At 51.2% G+C, this 17,943-nt stretch overlaps 2 protein-coding genes across 2 annotated transcripts in view; one reads left to right on the forward strand and one right to left on the reverse strand.

Moving 5' to 3' along the window:
- Positions 1 to 198: 198 nt before the first annotated feature.
- Positions 199 to 5,524, forward strand: TRMT10B (tRNA methyltransferase 10B). Its single transcript, XM_075410611.1, has 8 exons — positions 199 to 342; positions 455 to 563; positions 664 to 788; positions 1,407 to 1,559; positions 2,337 to 2,415; positions 3,277 to 3,344; positions 3,633 to 3,756; positions 4,807 to 5,524. The coding sequence occupies exons 1-8, from the start codon at positions 199 to 201 to the stop codon at positions 4,911 to 4,913; spliced, it is 909 nt and encodes a 302-aa protein (XP_075266726.1). The 3' UTR covers positions 4,914 to 5,524.
- A 2,025-nt stretch (positions 5,525 to 7,549) lies between these two features.
- The window catches only part of FRMPD1 (FERM and PDZ domain containing 1), a 40,584-nt gene continuing 30,190 nt past the window's right edge, over positions 7,550 to 17,943 (reverse strand). Inside the window, exons 10-17 of the mRNA XM_075410612.1 lie at positions 17,556 to 17,675; positions 17,110 to 17,246; positions 15,763 to 15,889; positions 15,272 to 15,367; positions 13,849 to 14,031; positions 13,278 to 13,425; positions 11,755 to 12,570; positions 7,550 to 10,411 (exon numbers count right to left, since the gene is read on the reverse strand). Of these exons, the coding sequence (XP_075266727.1) occupies positions 8,067 to 10,411; positions 11,755 to 12,570; positions 13,278 to 13,425; positions 13,849 to 14,031; positions 15,272 to 15,367; positions 15,763 to 15,889; positions 17,110 to 17,246; positions 17,556 to 17,675 (3,972 nt within the window). The 3' untranslated portion in view covers positions 7,550 to 8,066. The remainder of the gene's footprint in view (positions 10,412 to 11,754; positions 12,571 to 13,277; positions 13,426 to 13,848; positions 14,032 to 15,271; positions 15,368 to 15,762; positions 15,890 to 17,109; positions 17,247 to 17,555; positions 17,676 to 17,943) is intronic.

Genomic DNA, 17,943 nt, shown 5'->3' on the forward strand with positions numbered 1-17,943 from the left:
GCCCCGCCCTCTTCCGCCTCGCTCCCGTGCCTGGCGCGCTCGCGGCGCAGCCGGCGACACCCGCCCTGCCCCCAGCCCCGCCCCCGGCCCCGCCCTGTTACCCGCCCCTCTTCCGCCCCGCCCTTCCGTGCTCGCGGCGCCGCTGGCGGCACCCGCCCCGCCCCCGGCCCCGCCCTGTCCCCCCCTCCCCGCGCCCCGATGGCGGGCGGCGGCGGCCTGCCCGCGGAGGCGGAGGCCGAGGCCGCGGCCGCGGTGGCCTGCGAGGCCCTCCGCTTGCTGCAGATCGAGCCCTCGGCCGTCGGCCCCGCCGCGGGGCGGGCGGGCGGAGCGGCGCCGTGCTCGGTAGGTGCTACGGGGCGGGACTGGGCCGTGCCGGGCCCGGCCGAGCTCCGCCGCCGGCGGGCCGCGCCGCGGGCTGGGCGTCAGGAGGCCTGAGGCCCCGCTGCTCCCGCAGAGGAACGCGCTGAGGAAGCGGAGGCGCTGGGAGCGGGTGCTGGCGGCGAAGCGGCGGAAGCGGCGGCAGGAGCGCGACAGGAGCAGGGCCCGGCGGGCCGGGGGCCCAGGTGAGGCGCGGCGCGGGGCGGCCCCGCCGGGTGTCCGCTGGCCGCGGGCGGGCGAGGCCCCGCCGGGGCTGGGGCTGCCCTTTCTGTGCTCGCCTCCCAGGGGCCGCCCGCCGGGACGGCGGGAGGGCCGCGGCCGCCCTCGCGAAGCAGCGCCTGCTGGAGGCCAGGGCCTCGGGGCCCCGGCTCTGCGTGGACCTCGGCGTGGCCGACCGCATGACGCAGAAGGTAACGGCCGCGCTCGGCTGCTGCGGCCTCCCGCGCCAGTGCTGCCGCTGCCTGCCGGCGCGGCCCCTCTCCGGAAACCCGCGTCCCGGGGACGTGCCCCGTCGCAGCCTCCGCGCGGCCTGGTGGCTGCTTTTCTCGTCCTGTGCCGCCCTGGAAAGTGCCCTGCCCCGTGCTGTTTGCGGGGAGGGAGCAGAGAGGAGCCCTCTGAAGAAGGGCCGAGGGGCGGGAGGTGGCTGGGGCAGGTCACTGGTTTGTTCTGGCTGTGCTGGGAGTCTCTGAGAAACCCTCCAGCGCAGCCAGAACCGGTGTGTGTGAGGGCGTGCACGCTGGCTGCCCCGATCTCCCCCGAGCTCAGCTTCTGGGGGGCTGCTGTCCGCTCCCACTGCTGCCTGTCCCTCCAGCCCCGGGCCTGCCCGTGGTGGCCTAGTCTGCAGTGTTGGCTAGCTGCACGCTCAGCTCGCTGCGTTTCCTGGAGACCCAGAGGCAGCTGAGCTTTGCTCCCCAGGAACAGCCTCTCCAGAGCCTCAGCAACCAGCTGGTGACACGGGCGCGACGGAGGTCTGCAGGCACCCCCTGCCCCTAGACTGGCGGGTCACTGTGCTTGTTGTTTGTTGAAAGGAAACAAGCCGCCTCGCCGCCCAGATCAGGAGACTCTACGGGGCAAACAGGCGGGCCCAGAAGCCGTTTTGGCTCTGTCTGACGGAGTTTGTGGTGGGCTCGCTGATCTATGAGGAGTGTTTTCGCATGAATGACGGCTTCTCCAATTACTTGGTAAGGATCTCCGCCTGCAGTGCTTTCAAGGTTCGCAGCACCCTGCAGCCACAGTGCTGGCCCTCAGCATTGACCCAAGACAGACTGAGGTGGGCTTTGATGGTGGGAACGCAGTTCAGTGATAGTGGTTAAGGTCAGATCTGCTTGCCCTTTGACAGGAGACAAGAACTGGCAGATAATGGGGTGATGTGCAAGGCTAGAGCTCGTGTCTCTCCTGCCTGCAGGAGGAGAATTCCTCCTCCAGGTGCTACTTCTGCAGAGAGACCTGTGATACTGGGGACAGGCAGACACGTAAGCTTGGTCAGGCTTTGGCAAGGCACGTGTTCCTGTCCCAAGTGTTTGTACCCAGCTTGGTCTGACTCAAGCACGAGACCCACACATGCAGGTTATGGCAGTGACATGGAGCTATGCGTTCTGCAGCGCCCGTGGGGCTGCACGTGGTAGCAGTGAGGGGGGAAAACCACCTGAAGTGGAGATTCCTGAATCTCTCAAGAATCAGAATCTCATTTATAATTAGGTAATTATTGCTGATCTCCCTTCCTCAAACCACATCTCGGGATTTTGGTGAGAACTGAATGGATTTTGAGATATGTATTGTTCAGGGCCCGTATAGAAACATGTTGCAAATTAAAAAAACCCCATTCTGTCTGTAGGAGTTCAAACACCTAATGCAGTATTGTCAGTTCCAATACATTTCTGTGTCTGAGAGTGGGTTTTGCTCTAGCAGATGGAGTTTGGGCTGATGGGTGGCTTCTCTTCTTGTCTTGCATTTCTTAGATGGATACAACTGAAGAAAGTTACCTGGACCTGTTTCCTTTAGATGCAATTGTTTATCTCACTCCTGACTCTGAGAATGGTAAATATTTCACTTGCTTTAAGCAGCGCAAAAGGTCAATTTTTAAGCTTTTTTTTTTTAAGCTTTTCTTTTTGAGACTATTTCATACTTCAGGTGATTCAATTCCAAGCATTCACTATCTCAAATTGCGTGAGAGATGATACATGTATTTAGGTCTGATGTTAAATCTATTCATATCTCAGTCTTCTCAGACAGGGAATGAGGTTTCGAGTCAGGGCTGTGTGTGATCTGAAGCAAACTTAAAACCTGTGTGTAGGTGCCGTGCAGTTTGTAGTGCTACTAAGTGGCAAAGTGGAGATGCTGTGGCAGTTTTGATTGTAGTCTAAATTACATCTTTCTCTGAAATAAGGCAGGAGCTACAGTATTCCCTTTATTCTTTAATTTGCTGCTGTGTTTGTATTCTCCTCTTCCTCCGTTTCTAACCAGCCACATGTTCCTGGGGACTCAGATTGCTTTCTGGTTTTACACAGGTGCCTTACCATGATAAAGAATCTCGTAAGGGTGGGGGAAGGTTTTAGTAGGTGACCTTGACGGTGGGGAGGTATCTGCAGGGCAGATTGGCATCAGACTGACCAGACCAGCCACATCTCAGAACAGACAATGATTAAAGGGAGGAACGTGCGTTATCTCTGGTATGCTGTGCTTTCAGCATACGTCTCAACTCGCCCTTTCAGTCTGCCTGTGGTTTCAGGCAGACACTTCCCTCTCTGAAGCCTCAGCCTCTTTCACAGCTTGAGGCTCCAGGGTGAAGTGTGGCTCTGGCCACAGCTTCCTCATGAAAGTGGGGTCTTGCTTGGGCAGTGGTGTAATGCAGGATTTTACTGTCGTATGGTGGTGAGCAAGTGCTTATCTTGTTTCTAGTCCTTGAAGATATTGATGCAAATAAAGTGTACGTCCTCGGAGGCCTGGTGGATGAAAGTATTCACAAGGTGGGTAGTAGCCTGTTGGAACCCAAAGGTGCTGTCTGCCCCATTCTCTCATGAGAGCAGAGACATCCCATTGGTAGCACCCAGTGCTGCTGCTGGTGCCTTTATTTGAGACGTCACCATTGTGCCACTATCTGTTTTTCCTCGAGGTTCTGCCTGGATCCAGCGCTAGGCTGAGACTGCATCATTGTGGGTGAAATGAGCCTCGGGACGGTTTTTGGCTTTGTAGCTGCTTGTGCCTAAAATGATGTGCATGCTATGCACGTGCACCTTGTTCTTGTCTCCGTGCAGAAGCTGACTCTGCAAAGGGCACAAGAGCAGTCCTTGCAAACAGCCCGCCTCCCCATTCGCGAGTACATGGTGAAAACCACTAACACCAAGAACTACCACTCGGAGACGCTGGCAATTAATCAAGGTGAGAGGCTGAGCCGTGTCCTGTCACGTGCCTGGGCTGGAGGCAGGGGGAGGCTATCAAGCAGCAGCTTTTCAAAGTGGAGGCCTAGTGCTGAATAATAGGGGAAAGACTGGGAGCAGAGGTTTCTCTTACTAGGTTTCTATCCCTGCTGCCCCATTTTAAGGTCTTGTGTGCTTCTCTGCATCAGCCCGTTCTCGGAGAAGTGGGACTTGCGTCACTGTGGCTCTGCACAGAGCAGTGGACAGTTAAGTGTGGGGAGATGCAAGGAGGCTGCTGTTCCTGCAAACCACGAAATGTCCTAGGCAAGGGAGAAGGACAGAAGTTGTCAGGCCCGTGTTGGGTTCAATCAAGGCAAGGCTCACAAGACCAGGGTGGGGTGTTTGCGTGCTATACCACCGTGGTGGCTCCATGTCATGACCATGGGCTGGGCCAACTGGTCACATTGGTGGATGTGCCTGTGCTTCTCCACCTCTGCTGGCAGTCTCTGGCTTTCTAATGTGAACACCTCTCTGCTAGGGACTTCAGAAGGGCTCATGTCCTGGGCTAGCTCCAGGAAGTTCTTACCTCTGGCATGAGGGCTTTGTTGCCACGTGTCAGCCCAAAGCAGAGGAGGTGGCGGAGGACTCTGCAGAGCACCACTGTGTGTTTGGGACACAAGGGAGCCCTGATATGCAGACACAGCATCTGAGAAGCGATGGTGGAAGCCCAGTAGGTGTGACCCACCGCGGGTGTACTGTCATCGGCAGCACAGATGGGCAGTACGGGTTAGTCAAAATGGTGACTGTGGGCACCTTGCTTTAGTTGACACAGCCTCTGCTTTTCCTAGCCAGAGCTCCCCAGTCATCTTCGAAATGGTCATCTGCTCCTAGATCAGCTGTCTCAAATACTTTCTAATAGATTTTAAATGAGGGGGAATGCAAATCCCATGCTGACCTTCTCTGGCATCAGCTATTACAGTTTCATGTTGTTTTGCAGCGAGTGGGGTGTGTATTATAGAGCTTGCTATTGGTACTGGTATCACAGCATGGTACATCTCTCTGTTCCTGACAGTGTTTGATGTCTTATCAACTTACTATGAGACCCGAAGCTGGCCAGCAGCCTTGAGAGCTGGAGTTTCTTCTGGAAAAGGCTACGTGCTACCAGATGCAGCGAAATAAGCGGAAATACCTCAGCATGACAATGTACAGGAAAACTCTTTATTCTGTGATGTTAATGAGCTGTGCAGACAAGAGGCAAACTCCAAATTTCAAGCAGAGGCACCAGCATGAATGTGCATGGAGAAAACAGCTCTGCTTAAATATTAAGGACCATGCCGAGAGTGACACATTCTACCTCAGCCGTACAATGCTGGGAATTACTTTTCCCCTTGAACAGAAAACAAAAGCCAGCGGAGCCCTGGGATCATGGAAAAACTGACAGGAATTCAGTTTTGCTTTTTTGCAGATGCTTGTTGAGAGTGTTTCTGATTCTTGCATCTACACTTGTTCTGGGACAGGCAGGAGTGCTTTAAGGTATTTCTTTCATCTTGATTAAACAATAAATAAGGTGAAGTTAGAATTGCAAAGCTCACTGGTGAGGAAAATTCCTTCCCAGGGAAAAGGACAGTGCTGTTCCAGTTGCGGAAGATGGGAGGCGATTCCCTAGTGGAAAAACAGTTCCCACATGCACCGTGTCCTAACAGCTTTAAACCAGTTGAAGACCTGGGGAGTTGCTGAAGCCTATACGTAATCCTGTGCATCTAATCTAAAATAAAATGTTTACTTTTAAATTCCTGTTGCATCCTTGCAGTTACTGATGCGTGCACGTTACATCAGCACACATAGATGTGTGAAGTTCATTAACCCTGATGTTCCTCCTGTGATGGCATCTCGGATTTGACTGTTCCCTGCACAAAGAGCAGTGACATATTTACATATTTCACAGCCACAGCAGAAAGCATTTCTGATACATCTAAGTTGATATGTTATCTCAGCTGTTGTTGCTAAAAAAACAAACCAAAAAACCCTTGTGGTCAATGACTGTCTAACCACCAGTGGAAGGACCTGAAGGGCTTCTGAGGTAAATTACTATCCCCTATGGTTACGTGTTTTAATTTCTCCTTCACAGCAAGAACCATTTACAACCTCTGGAATTCAGTGCCCATGAGACACCGTCATTAGGGCGCACTAACTAACAGAAGTTGTTGGTGCACACGGGGTGTTGCTCCCTATGTAGCTAAATTGGTGTTTGCTGGTGCGTGTTGCTTTGCTGTGCCCTGTAGGCTCTTTTGGTGTCCCATGGGCTCTGCCAGTTCTTACCCTTCACAGCTGTCCACTTATCGGCTGTTAGTGTGTAGTTAGAGGTCTGCATTTGGTCTTTAGTGTAAGAGAATTTAACTTTTTGATCAAGGTCTCCTGAGTTTGTTAGGCAGCAGCATACACCAACCTAACCACCTGGCAATGCTACCTTCCCTGGTGGCTGAAGGTACTTTGGCCACCCTGTCCTTGCGTGGCCAGGAAAGCAGACTGCCCTTGGTTAGCTAGCATGCTGCCTGCGGGCACACTGAGAGTAGGAGCTGTAAGGGATTTGCTGTAGGGCTGCTGAAGGTTGCCCAATTCCTGTGGATGTTTGCTTGTCTGGCTCTTAAGAGTCCGCCTGGTTAGGGAGGTCTCTTAGGGGTGCTGCAGTACTCCCTTCTGCCCCAGCTGCCGTCCTCTTCCACACCAGGGCTCAGCTGTAAGGACTTGCCCTTTACTCCCTCCAGAAGCATTAAAGAATGGGCAGAAGAGTGGAGGTGGCCTCCCTCAGATGGTAGAGCCACAGGACAATCCTGTCCCCACAGAATCACAGAATGTTTGGGGTTGGAAGAGACCTCTGGGGATCACCCAGTCCAACCCCCTGCCAAAGCAGGGTCACCTACAGCAGGCTGCACAGGACCTTGTTCAGGCGGGGCTTGAATATCTCCAGAGAAGGAGACTCCACAACCTCCCTGGGCAGCCTGGGCCAGGGCTCCGTCACCCTCAGAGGGAAGAAGTTCTTCCTCATGTTCAGCTGGAGCTTCCTCTGCTTCAGTTTGTGCCCATTGCCCCTTGTCCTGTCGCTGGGCACCACTGGAAAGAGTCTGGCCCCACACTGCCGTGGTGCCTGGGGAGTTGTGTGCATGGGCAGAGCTGGCCACCTCTTGTGGGCTGCCCATGCTTCTCTGCTGCCTGGTGCAGGCCCCTCCATCCCAAGCACGCTCTGCTGCTGCAGAGTCACGCAGCACAGCGGCTGCAGGCATACCTCAGAGAAAGCCAGCTGCTCCCAAACAAGCCCCCAAGTTAGACAACAGCAATCGGGGACCCGCCTCTGCCCTCTTCATCAGAGAGCACCAAGGCCGTGCCTCTGGTACTAGAGTGCTGATTCACTAGGGATGCACAGCTAGATGACCTTCAGGGGCAAACCGCGCACACCTAGCTAGGGATACACCGCTCATAACAGAAGAGCTACCGACCAGGTTGGGACAAGCAGCTTGCGCTCTCCTAGGGAGGTCAGCATAAGGGGTCATCTCCGCAGCTGCAAGGGGGGCATTCCAGTCTTGGGGCTTACTCCTTCCTTCTGGAAGATGTGGATCTGTAAGTAGCATGGGAGGTTAATCAGGGACTTTCTCAAGCATCAACAAACAGAAGAGCTGGCTGACACACAGAAACCTTATCAGAAGATATGGTGTTGCCTCCCTCGCCAGGGAAAACCCTTTCTCAGCCCTTGCAAGGAAAAGCAGTTAAATATAAGCACAGCTGTGTTGCCAAAGAGGTTTCCACTGCCAGTCCAGACACATCCTCGGTCACAGAAGGTGGACAAAGCAGCCTGGGTTCCTTCATGTTGGGCCAGGGTGTGATTTTATGTTCCTCTACTTCAGAGTCTGCCTGAAGAGTAAGGAGTGGGAGGAAAGTCAGGTCAAAAGGTTCCTGTCTTTCTGCACAGGTGACAGAAGAAGGTCAAGACAACAGCTGGACACTGGCTACCTGCAAGGCCTTTGAGAGGTGAGGGACAAGCCCTAGGCAAGATACATAAGCCACTGAAGTACTCTATGAGTTTGCATACTACATACGGATTGTGTACGCAGAATTACACAAAGCTAGGCTGGAGGGCAGCACGCCCTACCCCACAATCACTCCCTGGGCAGGGTGGCTCTTGGTGGAGCTAAGCCGACAGGCATGGACACATACTTCCGTGACCATTCTCGAGCTGTGGGGCTAAACATCCTGTGGGCGAGAGTCTGGTAGCGGACAGAGGGAACATGGCTGGGCTCTTCCCCACCCAGTGTGCCCATGTGCCACCAAACAGCACCATCACATTAATTGGGGTACCCTGAACTGCTGCAGGAGACAAAACATGGCAGCTGTAAGGGCTGTGTGTTGGCGGGTAAGGAGCCTGGCACCCAGATCTGGGCAGCCTTGCCTGCGAAGCTGCTGGTGAACAGCCTGCACGAGCTGGTGGTAGGTGCCCACCACATCCACAAGCGCAGCCCCAAGCTCCTGCTGCCTTTGCCTGCAGAGCTGGCAGTGCGTCACCTGGAAGCAGGCCACTGCCAGCTGAACCAGGTGGTCAAATGTCACCCTCAGCGCATCCTGCAGCTCTCTGAGGGGCTGCTCTGTTTTCAGGAGCTCCTGGCAACTGGACAGCAGGTCCCGGGAGGCTACGCCAAGGGCACCCTTGCTCTCAGCACCCTGCTCTGCACATTGATCTTGCAGGTGGGTTGCTTGATTCTCGGAGAACTTCCTCACAACCTCCTGAAGCTCTGTAGTGAAGGCTAGGAAGCAGGAGAAATCTGCAGGGCTCATCTGTGCCTGGTCCTTCAGCTGGCTGAGGGCTTGGACATGAGGGTCCCACCATACATCATCCCCAGCAATGGAAACTGGGTAACTGCCCACAGGGGTCCCAGGAGGACTGCGGGTGCTGGGTGGTGGGGTGGTGAGGGGCCCCAGAAATGTGTTGCACATGGGGATGGTGGTTTCACATTCCCCCTTGTCATCAGGTTTGTTGAAGCAGCTCATGTAGGACAGCCGACAGCTGCACTTGTCCATCCCAAGCTGTGGTGGAGCTGTCTTCTTCATTGTGGAAAAATGCAAGAACCTTGTCATGATGGTGTCAGAAGGGGTCTGCTTATCTTTCTTGTGGTTAAAGCAGAGGAAGGAGTGATTTGAAGCCCCAAGATCTCCTGCTCTTTTTGCCAATGAGCCCAAGGGAATTCGGCCTAAGGAGATGGAAAGCCCTAGAGATGGAGTCAGAGCAGAGTCTTTCCCCACCTCAGCTGCCTGTTCTCTCCAAAGAGGAGCCTGGACAGGCCGTGGCTGTTCATGAGCCACACTTCCTACGTCTTTTCTGGGCTCTCCTTCATGCAGCCCCTGGCTGTTTACCAACTCTTTCTCAAAGGGCAGTCCAGCTGGGGTTGTTTGCATTTCCCTTCTAACAGCATCAGCTCCCAGGCACCCACTGGTCTTCCGAGAAGCTGAAAGCTCTAATGGGATATCTGCCCTTTCCTGAGATGTGCTGGGTGATGCGAGGTCTGTCCTCACCCCAAATGAGAGCCAGGAGAGGCGAGTTATAACCCCTGAAGTGCTGCTGCAATCTGTTAAGAGCTGGGCTGCATCTGGAAAACCCACATGGTTTTTATTGTGCACTTTCCGTAAGGCCTGCTTGTTTACCACTTGTCTACTTTTTGCCTGTGACAATGCACTGTCACTGCTGTTTTCAGCACAGCTGTCACAATGACCTTTTCTTTCTTCACAGGGAACCAGGACAGGCTCCTTACATGCTGCTTGCCTCGCAGCACTGGGGAGCAGTTCCTGGTCCTGGGCCACCTCATGGGGAGAGGCCACACCGGGGCCATGAGCTGACGGTGGCAATGTGTGTTCATTAGCAGGGCAGGCCACCTCTTTGCCTAGGAATGGGGGTACGTTTCCAGTCTCGTGCTGGGCTTCAGTCGCCTCACCTACCTCCTCCAGTGCCACGTGGGTCAGCCAGCCTCTGGTGGCCACACAGCTCTCCTCACTCAGCCACGCATTATTTGTCTTCATGGAGGAGCTTTCCTGGGCAGCTCTGCTATGTCCCCCAGGAAGGGGTACAGCTTCCTCCAGGGACAGAAAAGGTGGATGTACCACATGTGCAGGTTGGAGGCGACCATTGCCATGTATGGCAATGCCTGCGCTTGCCTCCCTGTGCTGGTGACCCTGCAGGCGAACAGCTGAAATGGAAGAAACCACCCAGTCAGTCACTGATTTTGTTTCCATGGTGTCAGGCTCCATTTCCATCATGTCAGAGGACGGGTTTGCGCTAGTGCTGTCTCTCTGGGCCTCGGTGGCAGCAGGAAGTCCCAGCTCTGCATCCTTCTTCATGTCCTCTAAGAAGGGTGGAGCAGGGGGCTGAGCAAGGGCTGGTAGGGGGGGTGGCCAAGAGCAGCAGCTCTGCAGAGAGCCTGGCAAAGCTAAGGGGAAAGTGACCTGCGAGGTGTAATCAGTTTTCAGGAAAGACCTCCTCTTCCTCAGGCTCTTGGCATATGTCAGCTCCTTCTCCCTTCTGTGTTTCTCCTTTGCTGTCTGGCTTGTCATCAGGTTTTCCCCCAAGCTGGAACACCTTGGTTTCTTTAGGATGCAAGAGGAGTTGTCTGTGCCCTCCTGGGACATCATATTGTAGCCTGCCGGCAAGAAAAAACATACAAGTCAGGAAATAGCCCCAGGCAGCAGAATATCCATCCATTTATGCAGTGGGCCAAAAAGCTCTTAACACAGGTGCTACACGTGCAGACATAAATCATAGAATGGTTTGGGTTGGAAGGGACATTTAAAGGCCAGCTAGTCCAACACCCCCTCCAATGAGCAGGGATACGTAAACGTTTGGCAGCAAAGCCTGGCTCCTAAGTGCTAAAGGAAGCTGTCTGTTATGTTATGATCAAGCACACACTTGGAATCAGCTATGTCAAGAAAAATGAGTCTGGTCCTGTGGCTACAAAGACTGAAGTCCAGGATTAGTCATGAAAGGTGCTGGATAGTCTTTCCGCTTGTTTACTGGAGTCACTTGATCTGACTGCAGGTACAGCTACAATTCTCAAGTTAAATTTGGTGACATTAGCAGTGGCTACAGAGAGCGCTGCCTACACCTGTAGATAGGAACATCAGCAGAAATTCACAGCCTGGATATTTAGAAGATAAAAATTTCCCGAGATTACAATTTTGTGCCCAAACATGGTATTGTTACCATGCACGGATGCAAAAGCCAAAATTGTTCTAACTACACAAGTTCTTAATAAGTTCAGTTAATGTTGAAAGAGCTGATTATGTCAGAGACAAGAATCCTCTCCTTTCTGAGAAAATACAACTACCAGGGAACTGCTCAGCCATAGGAGCCCTTGACCCAGTCACACAACATGTGCCTGACCCAGAAAGAATTTTTCATTTTGGGGGTGCATGGAACAATAATGTTTTACAGCTTTTAGCTCTTCTCAGCTTGAAGGAAGATAACAGAGTGAAGGTACTGCCTGACAGTGGGAATATTTGCCATAAATCTCCCTGTCAGGGCAAGGACACACATCTTTCCTGTGTTTTGTTTCTGGGACTTACCACTCTTCATCACTGAAGATTCAGCCTACATAGAAGGACGCACAGAAAGTACTCCTGCAGCATGCTGGCTTCAGGATCAGGCAGAGCCATACATCAGTATTCTGGAATTCCTGCAGAAAACTGGAGACTTTCCAGAATGCCAGCTATCATTTGAAAACTGAATTTTTCTGGGATCCAGTGCTTGGATGTGATGACAAACCTCCCTGCAAAGTTGCAGCTCTGACTTCTGCGTACACATCCAGTGTATTCCTGCTGAAGAGTGGCTTATGAAGAATGAGTGTTCAAAGGTCCTTCAAAAATCTGGGAAAACTATGAAGAGCTGAAAGATGATCCCTCCAGGAAGACTGACATGGGAAATGGGCAACACCCTAGCCCAGGGGGTGGAAGGAAGGTGACCTGTGACAAGTGGGTAAGGGTTTACCTGCAAGGGTATCCAGGGGGCTGAACCTGTCTGCAGCATCATAGAACTCCTCCTCAGAGCTGGTGTCACCAAAGCCTGGGGGTGGCTCCAAAATGAGGTCTCTTGCCTCTGCAGTCTGCTCTGCTCCACATGGTGCCTCTTCCTGGGCAGACCCATCTTTCCAAGGACTTCTCTGAGGACTGCAACTGATGTTGCTCCTCTCCATGCTGCCTGCAGGGGATATACTGTAGCACAGGCTGTAATACCCTATGGTGTTTCTCTCAGACAGCGTGGTCTCCAGCACAGATGCACCAGTGTCCTCCCATCTCTGCTCAGAGGGGCTGTCTTCACACCCAGGCTCCTCTGCATGTGGTACCTGCAAGAAACAGAAGTAGTCTCTGGTTTCTGCCCTGCTAGAGTCTCCTGCAGCACGAACGGGGAAGAAGTTCTTGTCTGAGCTGCTCATCTCCTGCACAGTTGGTGTGTAGAAGTGGAAAAACTCCGGCCTGGAGGAAGAGCAAGCTTCCAACTCATCTTCCTCCAGTGCATCCATAGAGTCACTGGAGCCACTTGTTTTAAACCCTCGGCTCTCGGTGTTGGTGGAATCTGAAGCCTCGGATGTGCTGTCTGTTGCATTGTCACCCCCACCACATTGGTCACTCCCTCCATCTTGGGGCTTTGTGCTGCGTTTCTCCAGGCTGTGCACCTCTCCCAGCTCTTCCTCGTTGCACACAGGATGGGCACTGCTGTATGCTACAGGAGTGTCCAAGCAATGCTCTGAGGAGGAATCCAGGTCCCAGGAGTCTTCAGAGTCACTGAACGTTCGAGACTCATACCCTGGGATTTAAACACATCCATCAGCCTGTTCTTTGCAGTGGCAAGAAGACACAGCCAGGCAAGGGTTATGAACCCGTCTGCACAGCAGGGACTCCAAGCCCAGAGAGCACTGCCCTCACTTGCTCATCAACACGCAAGATGATGATGCCACCTGATCTGCAGGGCCATAACCTATCAGTGGAGGCTTGGTCCCTCCTGCCTGCTTTGCCTGATTTTACTGCAGAGGAATACCACAGGGAGCTGCAGAACAGCAGCCAGCTAAGTCGTTGCATAAAGCCTCAGTCCGCAACCGCCATGAAGCTGGAATTGTCCTGATGAGGGACAGGACAGCATGGCAAACAGATCCCCTCTCTCCTGGCTGAGGTATGCCAGCAGAGGGGAAGTTGTTCAAGAGGCTGGTAAAAGAGCACAAGTGCTCGGTGACACATTTGCCATTTCAATGACAGGCACTCAGCCTTCACTTCTTGGGAAAAGCTGACAGTTACTGCTGCTCTTCCCCTGCCTGGCAAGTCTGGGCTTGATGGAAATACGGCACTGCCTGCACCAAGGCTGACAGTCTTAATCTGCAGATGCCACTGCACACCCCTGGGCTACTGTTCTAGCATGCTACTACTCCCACGAGGGAATAAAACCTCTAATGCTGAAGGATCCACCCACTTTCTCCCCATTCTTTGGCAAAACAATGGCTATGTATTTTTTTTTCAAACCTTCTTCAGCTGACACACGGTGCAGTTGTTGTTTTTTCTCTCCCCAGGTAAATATGGAGACATTTGGATCCACGAACAGTCTGTAATAGCCAATGATGAGGCAGACAAGATCTTTTGCACTGTTTGATTCCAGCAGCAGAGTCAGCAGCTTTTTTGGGGGGAGATCCGCAGAAGGATGAAAACAGTAAAAAACATAAGAATATACAAATGCTGCTTGTACCACAACATGCAGGAACATGCTACACACTGAAAACATATTCCCTCTCTCCCATACTGCCATCATTGCAGAGCACTCTGCTGTTGCATGAGGCACAGAGGAAGAGAAATTGTTTTTCTCGCATTTTGTTTCTCTGATATGTCTCACTGATGGAGGACAGCAGGAAGAATCACTTTCCTTCAGTCATTTTGTATTCTTCTTGTAAGCCTACCCTTTTGAGTCTGTTCTAAGCCTTTGTACTGATGACACCATCAGCTGTCAGATTTTGAAAAGAACAGATGGTGTGAATGACACCCGCCTTGTTCTCTGGCCCCGACACAGCCACATGCTGGGCATCACAAAAGCACTGCTTACCTTCAGATCCTGCAAGTAGATTTTCACCATGCTCACTTTTTCAGACTCCTCTGTAAGCTCCACCCTGCTGATGTTTGCAAACTCTGCCAGACTTGTTATGATGTTGAGCTTATTATTGATAATCTGGCTCACCCCATACTTGGCACCCACCAGCAAGGCAACGTATGATTCTCGGTCCTGTAGCTGTGGGGGGAGAGGTTAAATCTGTAGCCAGAATGTGAGCAGGAACCCATTCACCTGTGCTGGCCAGGGACTCAGCCACCCAATCTTGTATGGTATCTTTTAACACTGGACTGTACAACTGGGCTATAGCCAGCTGCAAAGGGAGCCCCTCATTACTTACAGGCTGTCAGGTCACCTGCTCCTGGCCGTTCTCTTCTCTGGCATGGGGACCACCAGATTCCCTGTGCCCCCAAGGCAGGTGGCCCCAGAGATGCACCAGCCATCTAGCAGATCCAAAAAGGTGGTCAGCAGCAGGTTGCTATCAGAAGTGTCACCTGGCAGGCTGCGCCAGATGGACTTAGCGAGACCTACTGGAGCTGGCTAGGAACTTCAGGAAGGCATTTTTGGTTTTGGAAGAAATGTCAACACTTTCTGTTAGGATCAGACACTTAAAAAATGAATTAATGCCCACGTAATCTGGCAGAAATATTTCAATTTGCACACAAGTGTAAACTTAGGCATTACTGCAACCCATCAGTAAGCTCTTCCTCTGGGACAGACCTACGTACACTGCTCAGCTCTCTGCACACAACAGCTTGTGATCCACAGTTCAGTACAGTTCCAAGTGGGGACAGGCAAAAAAAAAAAACCCAAGAAACCTCTTGTGAAAAGAGCAGTGTTCTTTTTTTACAATAAGGTTTAAGCATGGCCAATACATTTTCAACAGTTTTTGAAACTCCCTCAGATCTCTTAAGTACTTTACAACATACAAAATCTAGACAGCGCTGGTCTGAAGAGCAAGAGTCACAGCTTTCAATTATAAAAAAAAATCCATAATTACTGTGTAGGCTGGTATATTACTCACTTTAATGCAACTATGCTGAGTTACCCTAACAGATTCCCTTACCAATATTTTTCATGATGTCCCAGGACAGGGAAAAGTGGTATGACTGGAGCTGGCTGGAACAGCGTCACCAGATCTAATGTTACATTTTTCTATGAGTATCAAAGCAAAGACAGGGAAGGAAACACAGTAAGAGGTTGCTAGTCTCACATCAGCAATCAATTCAGAAAAATATTTAAACTTTTCTGCTTTAGGTAAGACATGATCTTACCCACTGGTGAGGAAAAACGATTAAAACTGCTTCTTGTGCCCTATCTTTGCAGTTATTGTCCAAGTACACTGTGATAAGAGATGCACAAAGCACGGCAATCAGACAGTATGCCAAAACCCAATTACATAAATAAACAGCACTCGTACCATCAGGGTGGCATTAAAGATCTTCCCGTTGTACATCTTCAGGTCTCCCAGTATTTGTAGGTAGCTCAGGCGCACTTGGACTGCTGTGAGCATATGCTTCATTTTGCAAGAGAAGAAATACTCTTTAGAAACACGACAGATGAATAGGGCTTGACAGATAGCTTGTAGGCTAGATGTTTTTGTCATACAGGACTTAGTATTTGACCAATACAGCAACCTTGGTCTGGATAGGCAATAGATCTGTACAGGACCATCCCACATTACCACATTTGCCATCTGGCAACCCCACAAGCAAACTGCAACAGAACACACTATGCAGGGAAATTAGGGTGCATGCGTAGCAGAGGAAGTTACAAGAGGAAAAGACAGAAGAAAAGCCCCAAGTGGTCCCATAGAGAGGAGACCCAAGGAGGGAAGACATTGCCTCTTTGGCCCTGAGAGATGCTGCCACCATCCTGAGAGGTACCTTGAACCCAGGGGATGCACACTACCTTCTGCCGGGGGTCCAGCAGCACCTGGTTCCGCTTCATGTGGTAGCTGATGGCTTTCTTGATATCCTTCCCTCTCATGTTTCGAAGCAAAGTTGGTGAAATGAAGTTTTCAATTCCCCAGTCCCTCCTGCCAGAAAAACAGGAAGGAAGCAAAGGGGGTCCCAGCTGTGCTGTCCCCCAACATCACAGGAATGTGCAGAAGGGCAGTAGGCCAGCAGCAGAGAAGGGCAAAGGCACCACACCACTCCAGGACGCACTGAGCCGCCGGGTGCTGTAACATCTGGATGGCTCACACAACATGACTGCCTCACTTGAGTTCAGTTCCATGTGCATCAGCTACTGGGTCAGGAGATGGGGTTGGAGGAGCACGTGCTTTCATGCACAATGCCTGTTTTCACATGATTATACAGAAGACAATCTACAAGCTTAGTCAGCATCATGGTCCCAACCTGTCCTTGCCACCCAAAGGATGAAGATTCTTTCTTACATTCACTTTACTTTGGTTACAAGATATTACATTTTAACATTTCCAGTTCCCTAGACCCAAAAATGTGGGCCATCTGTTCTGCTGATGAGTTTATTCAGCCCAAGCATTAAATATCCAGGAACTAAGAATGCTGCAGTTGTCCATAGTTGCTTCTCATTCTCCACTAACTCCACATGGTTGGGTATGTCTGGCTGTATGCAAAGAATCAGTGGCTGGTGGAGGCTCAGTGGTGCAGTTACCACACACATATCTGTTATTTAATCGTTGGCCCATCAAAAGCTCTTAAAGCAGGGTAAGTGTGATCTAATAGCAATGACATGCAGCGCAGCACACTTCCAGCTTGTGAAAGCGTTTTTTGGTATTTTTTTCCAGATCCCGTTACTTCACAGGACCTGTCACTTAATACTGAAATTAGATATTTCTGATATAGTTCTGTTGGATGAAGAGATGTAAAGTACTGGCTGTGCAAAGTTGATGATCATCCTCTCTCTCAACTACATAATGCAAATCTTAGGATACTGGCAGAAGCAGCCTGGGTAACCATAACTATGCAAGAGATTTGCAATTTCATGTCTCTGCTCTAGCTACAGATCAGAAGCTCCCTCTGCTTAGGGACATGTCCAGATGTTATACTGTCTGTATGATTCAAGCAGCTCAGCAGGTTAAAGACAAGGAGGCCTGTGAAGCCACCTCGCCCTAAAATGACTGGCACAACTAAGGGACTGCACTCTCTTTGGGTCAGAGACAAGTGTTCTATCCAGGGCTAAACCCTGGGCAAACACAGAGCTGATGCCACTTTCAGTTGGCTCCTTCTTTTGCCAGGTTTAGTCACAAGATAACACAGAGATTTGGGAACTTACGCAATGTACTTCAAGGATACTTTCTGTGGCTGAGCACAAGCATAGATCCTCTCCTGTATGTGCAGAGCAGCCAGGCGTAATGCCACACTGCATTTCATTTCCACAGCAAATCTTTCCTGAAGCACGTCACTGCAGCTCTGTAACAAACAGAGATGAGTTAGCATGATGACGAGAGCTCAAGAAAAAGTCAGGATAAGATCCCTGATATGACTACTGTGCATCAAACACAGGGAGACACCCAACTCATTTCAATCTCGTTCTGTTAAAAAGCCAGGCATATAAGTTGATTCAAGAATTCAAAGCAAGCTGAATCCAAATGCTCTGTTCTTAAGTGCGCTGCATTCCACATTCATATAACTGAACTGGCCTGAAGTATGCTTTGGTTTAAAACAGAAATGAGAACCGGGTGAGAAGAGATCCTGAAGCATGGAATGTCTTGATTTCACCTGCAGGTAGAGATACTCGAAGGCAATTGAGTCTTCCTGCAGGAGGTCTAAGGGGTCCTTTGGGACAAAGCAAACTCTGAAGAGGCATCGGCAGTCATGAGATTCTCTTTTTTGGACCACCTGCAACAGACAAACAGCATCATGCACCAACTACTGCTGTAATCCCTCCCTTCATAAATGCACAGTAAGCCTCTGGCTTGCACAAACTCACAGAAATCATTTAAATCTACTGGCAAGTGGGATGGCTGCAGATTAGCCACTGTCCTTAGCAAATACAAGGAGACATTGCTAGTGTTTGTAATTTTATCTTCAATTCTTTTTCTAGTTTTTGCTTCTCCTTGTGGTAGTTTGGAAGTCCTTTGACAGCAAAACTTCATTAAAAATCCAT

This window comes from Opisthocomus hoazin, chromosome Z (genome assembly GCF_030867145.1).
Source record: "Opisthocomus hoazin isolate bOpiHoa1 chromosome Z, bOpiHoa1.hap1, whole genome shotgun sequence".
Taxonomy (NCBI): Eukaryota; Metazoa; Chordata; class Aves; order Opisthocomiformes; family Opisthocomidae; genus Opisthocomus; species Opisthocomus hoazin.

Bases quoted from the DNA above. Each gene is read 5' to 3' on its own strand.
- TRMT10B (XM_075410611.1), top strand. From the start codon at position 199: ATGGCGGGCGGCGGCGGCCTGCCCGCGGAGGCGGAGGCCGAGGCCGCG. The intron at 1,560-2,336 runs GTAAGGATCTCC...TGCATTTCTTAG, and splicing joins ACGGCTTCTCCAATTACTTG to ATGGATACAACTGAAGAAAG. The intron at 3,345-3,632 runs GTGGGTAGTAGC...GTCTCCGTGCAG, and splicing joins TGGATGAAAGTATTCACAAG to AAGCTGACTCTGCAAAGGGC.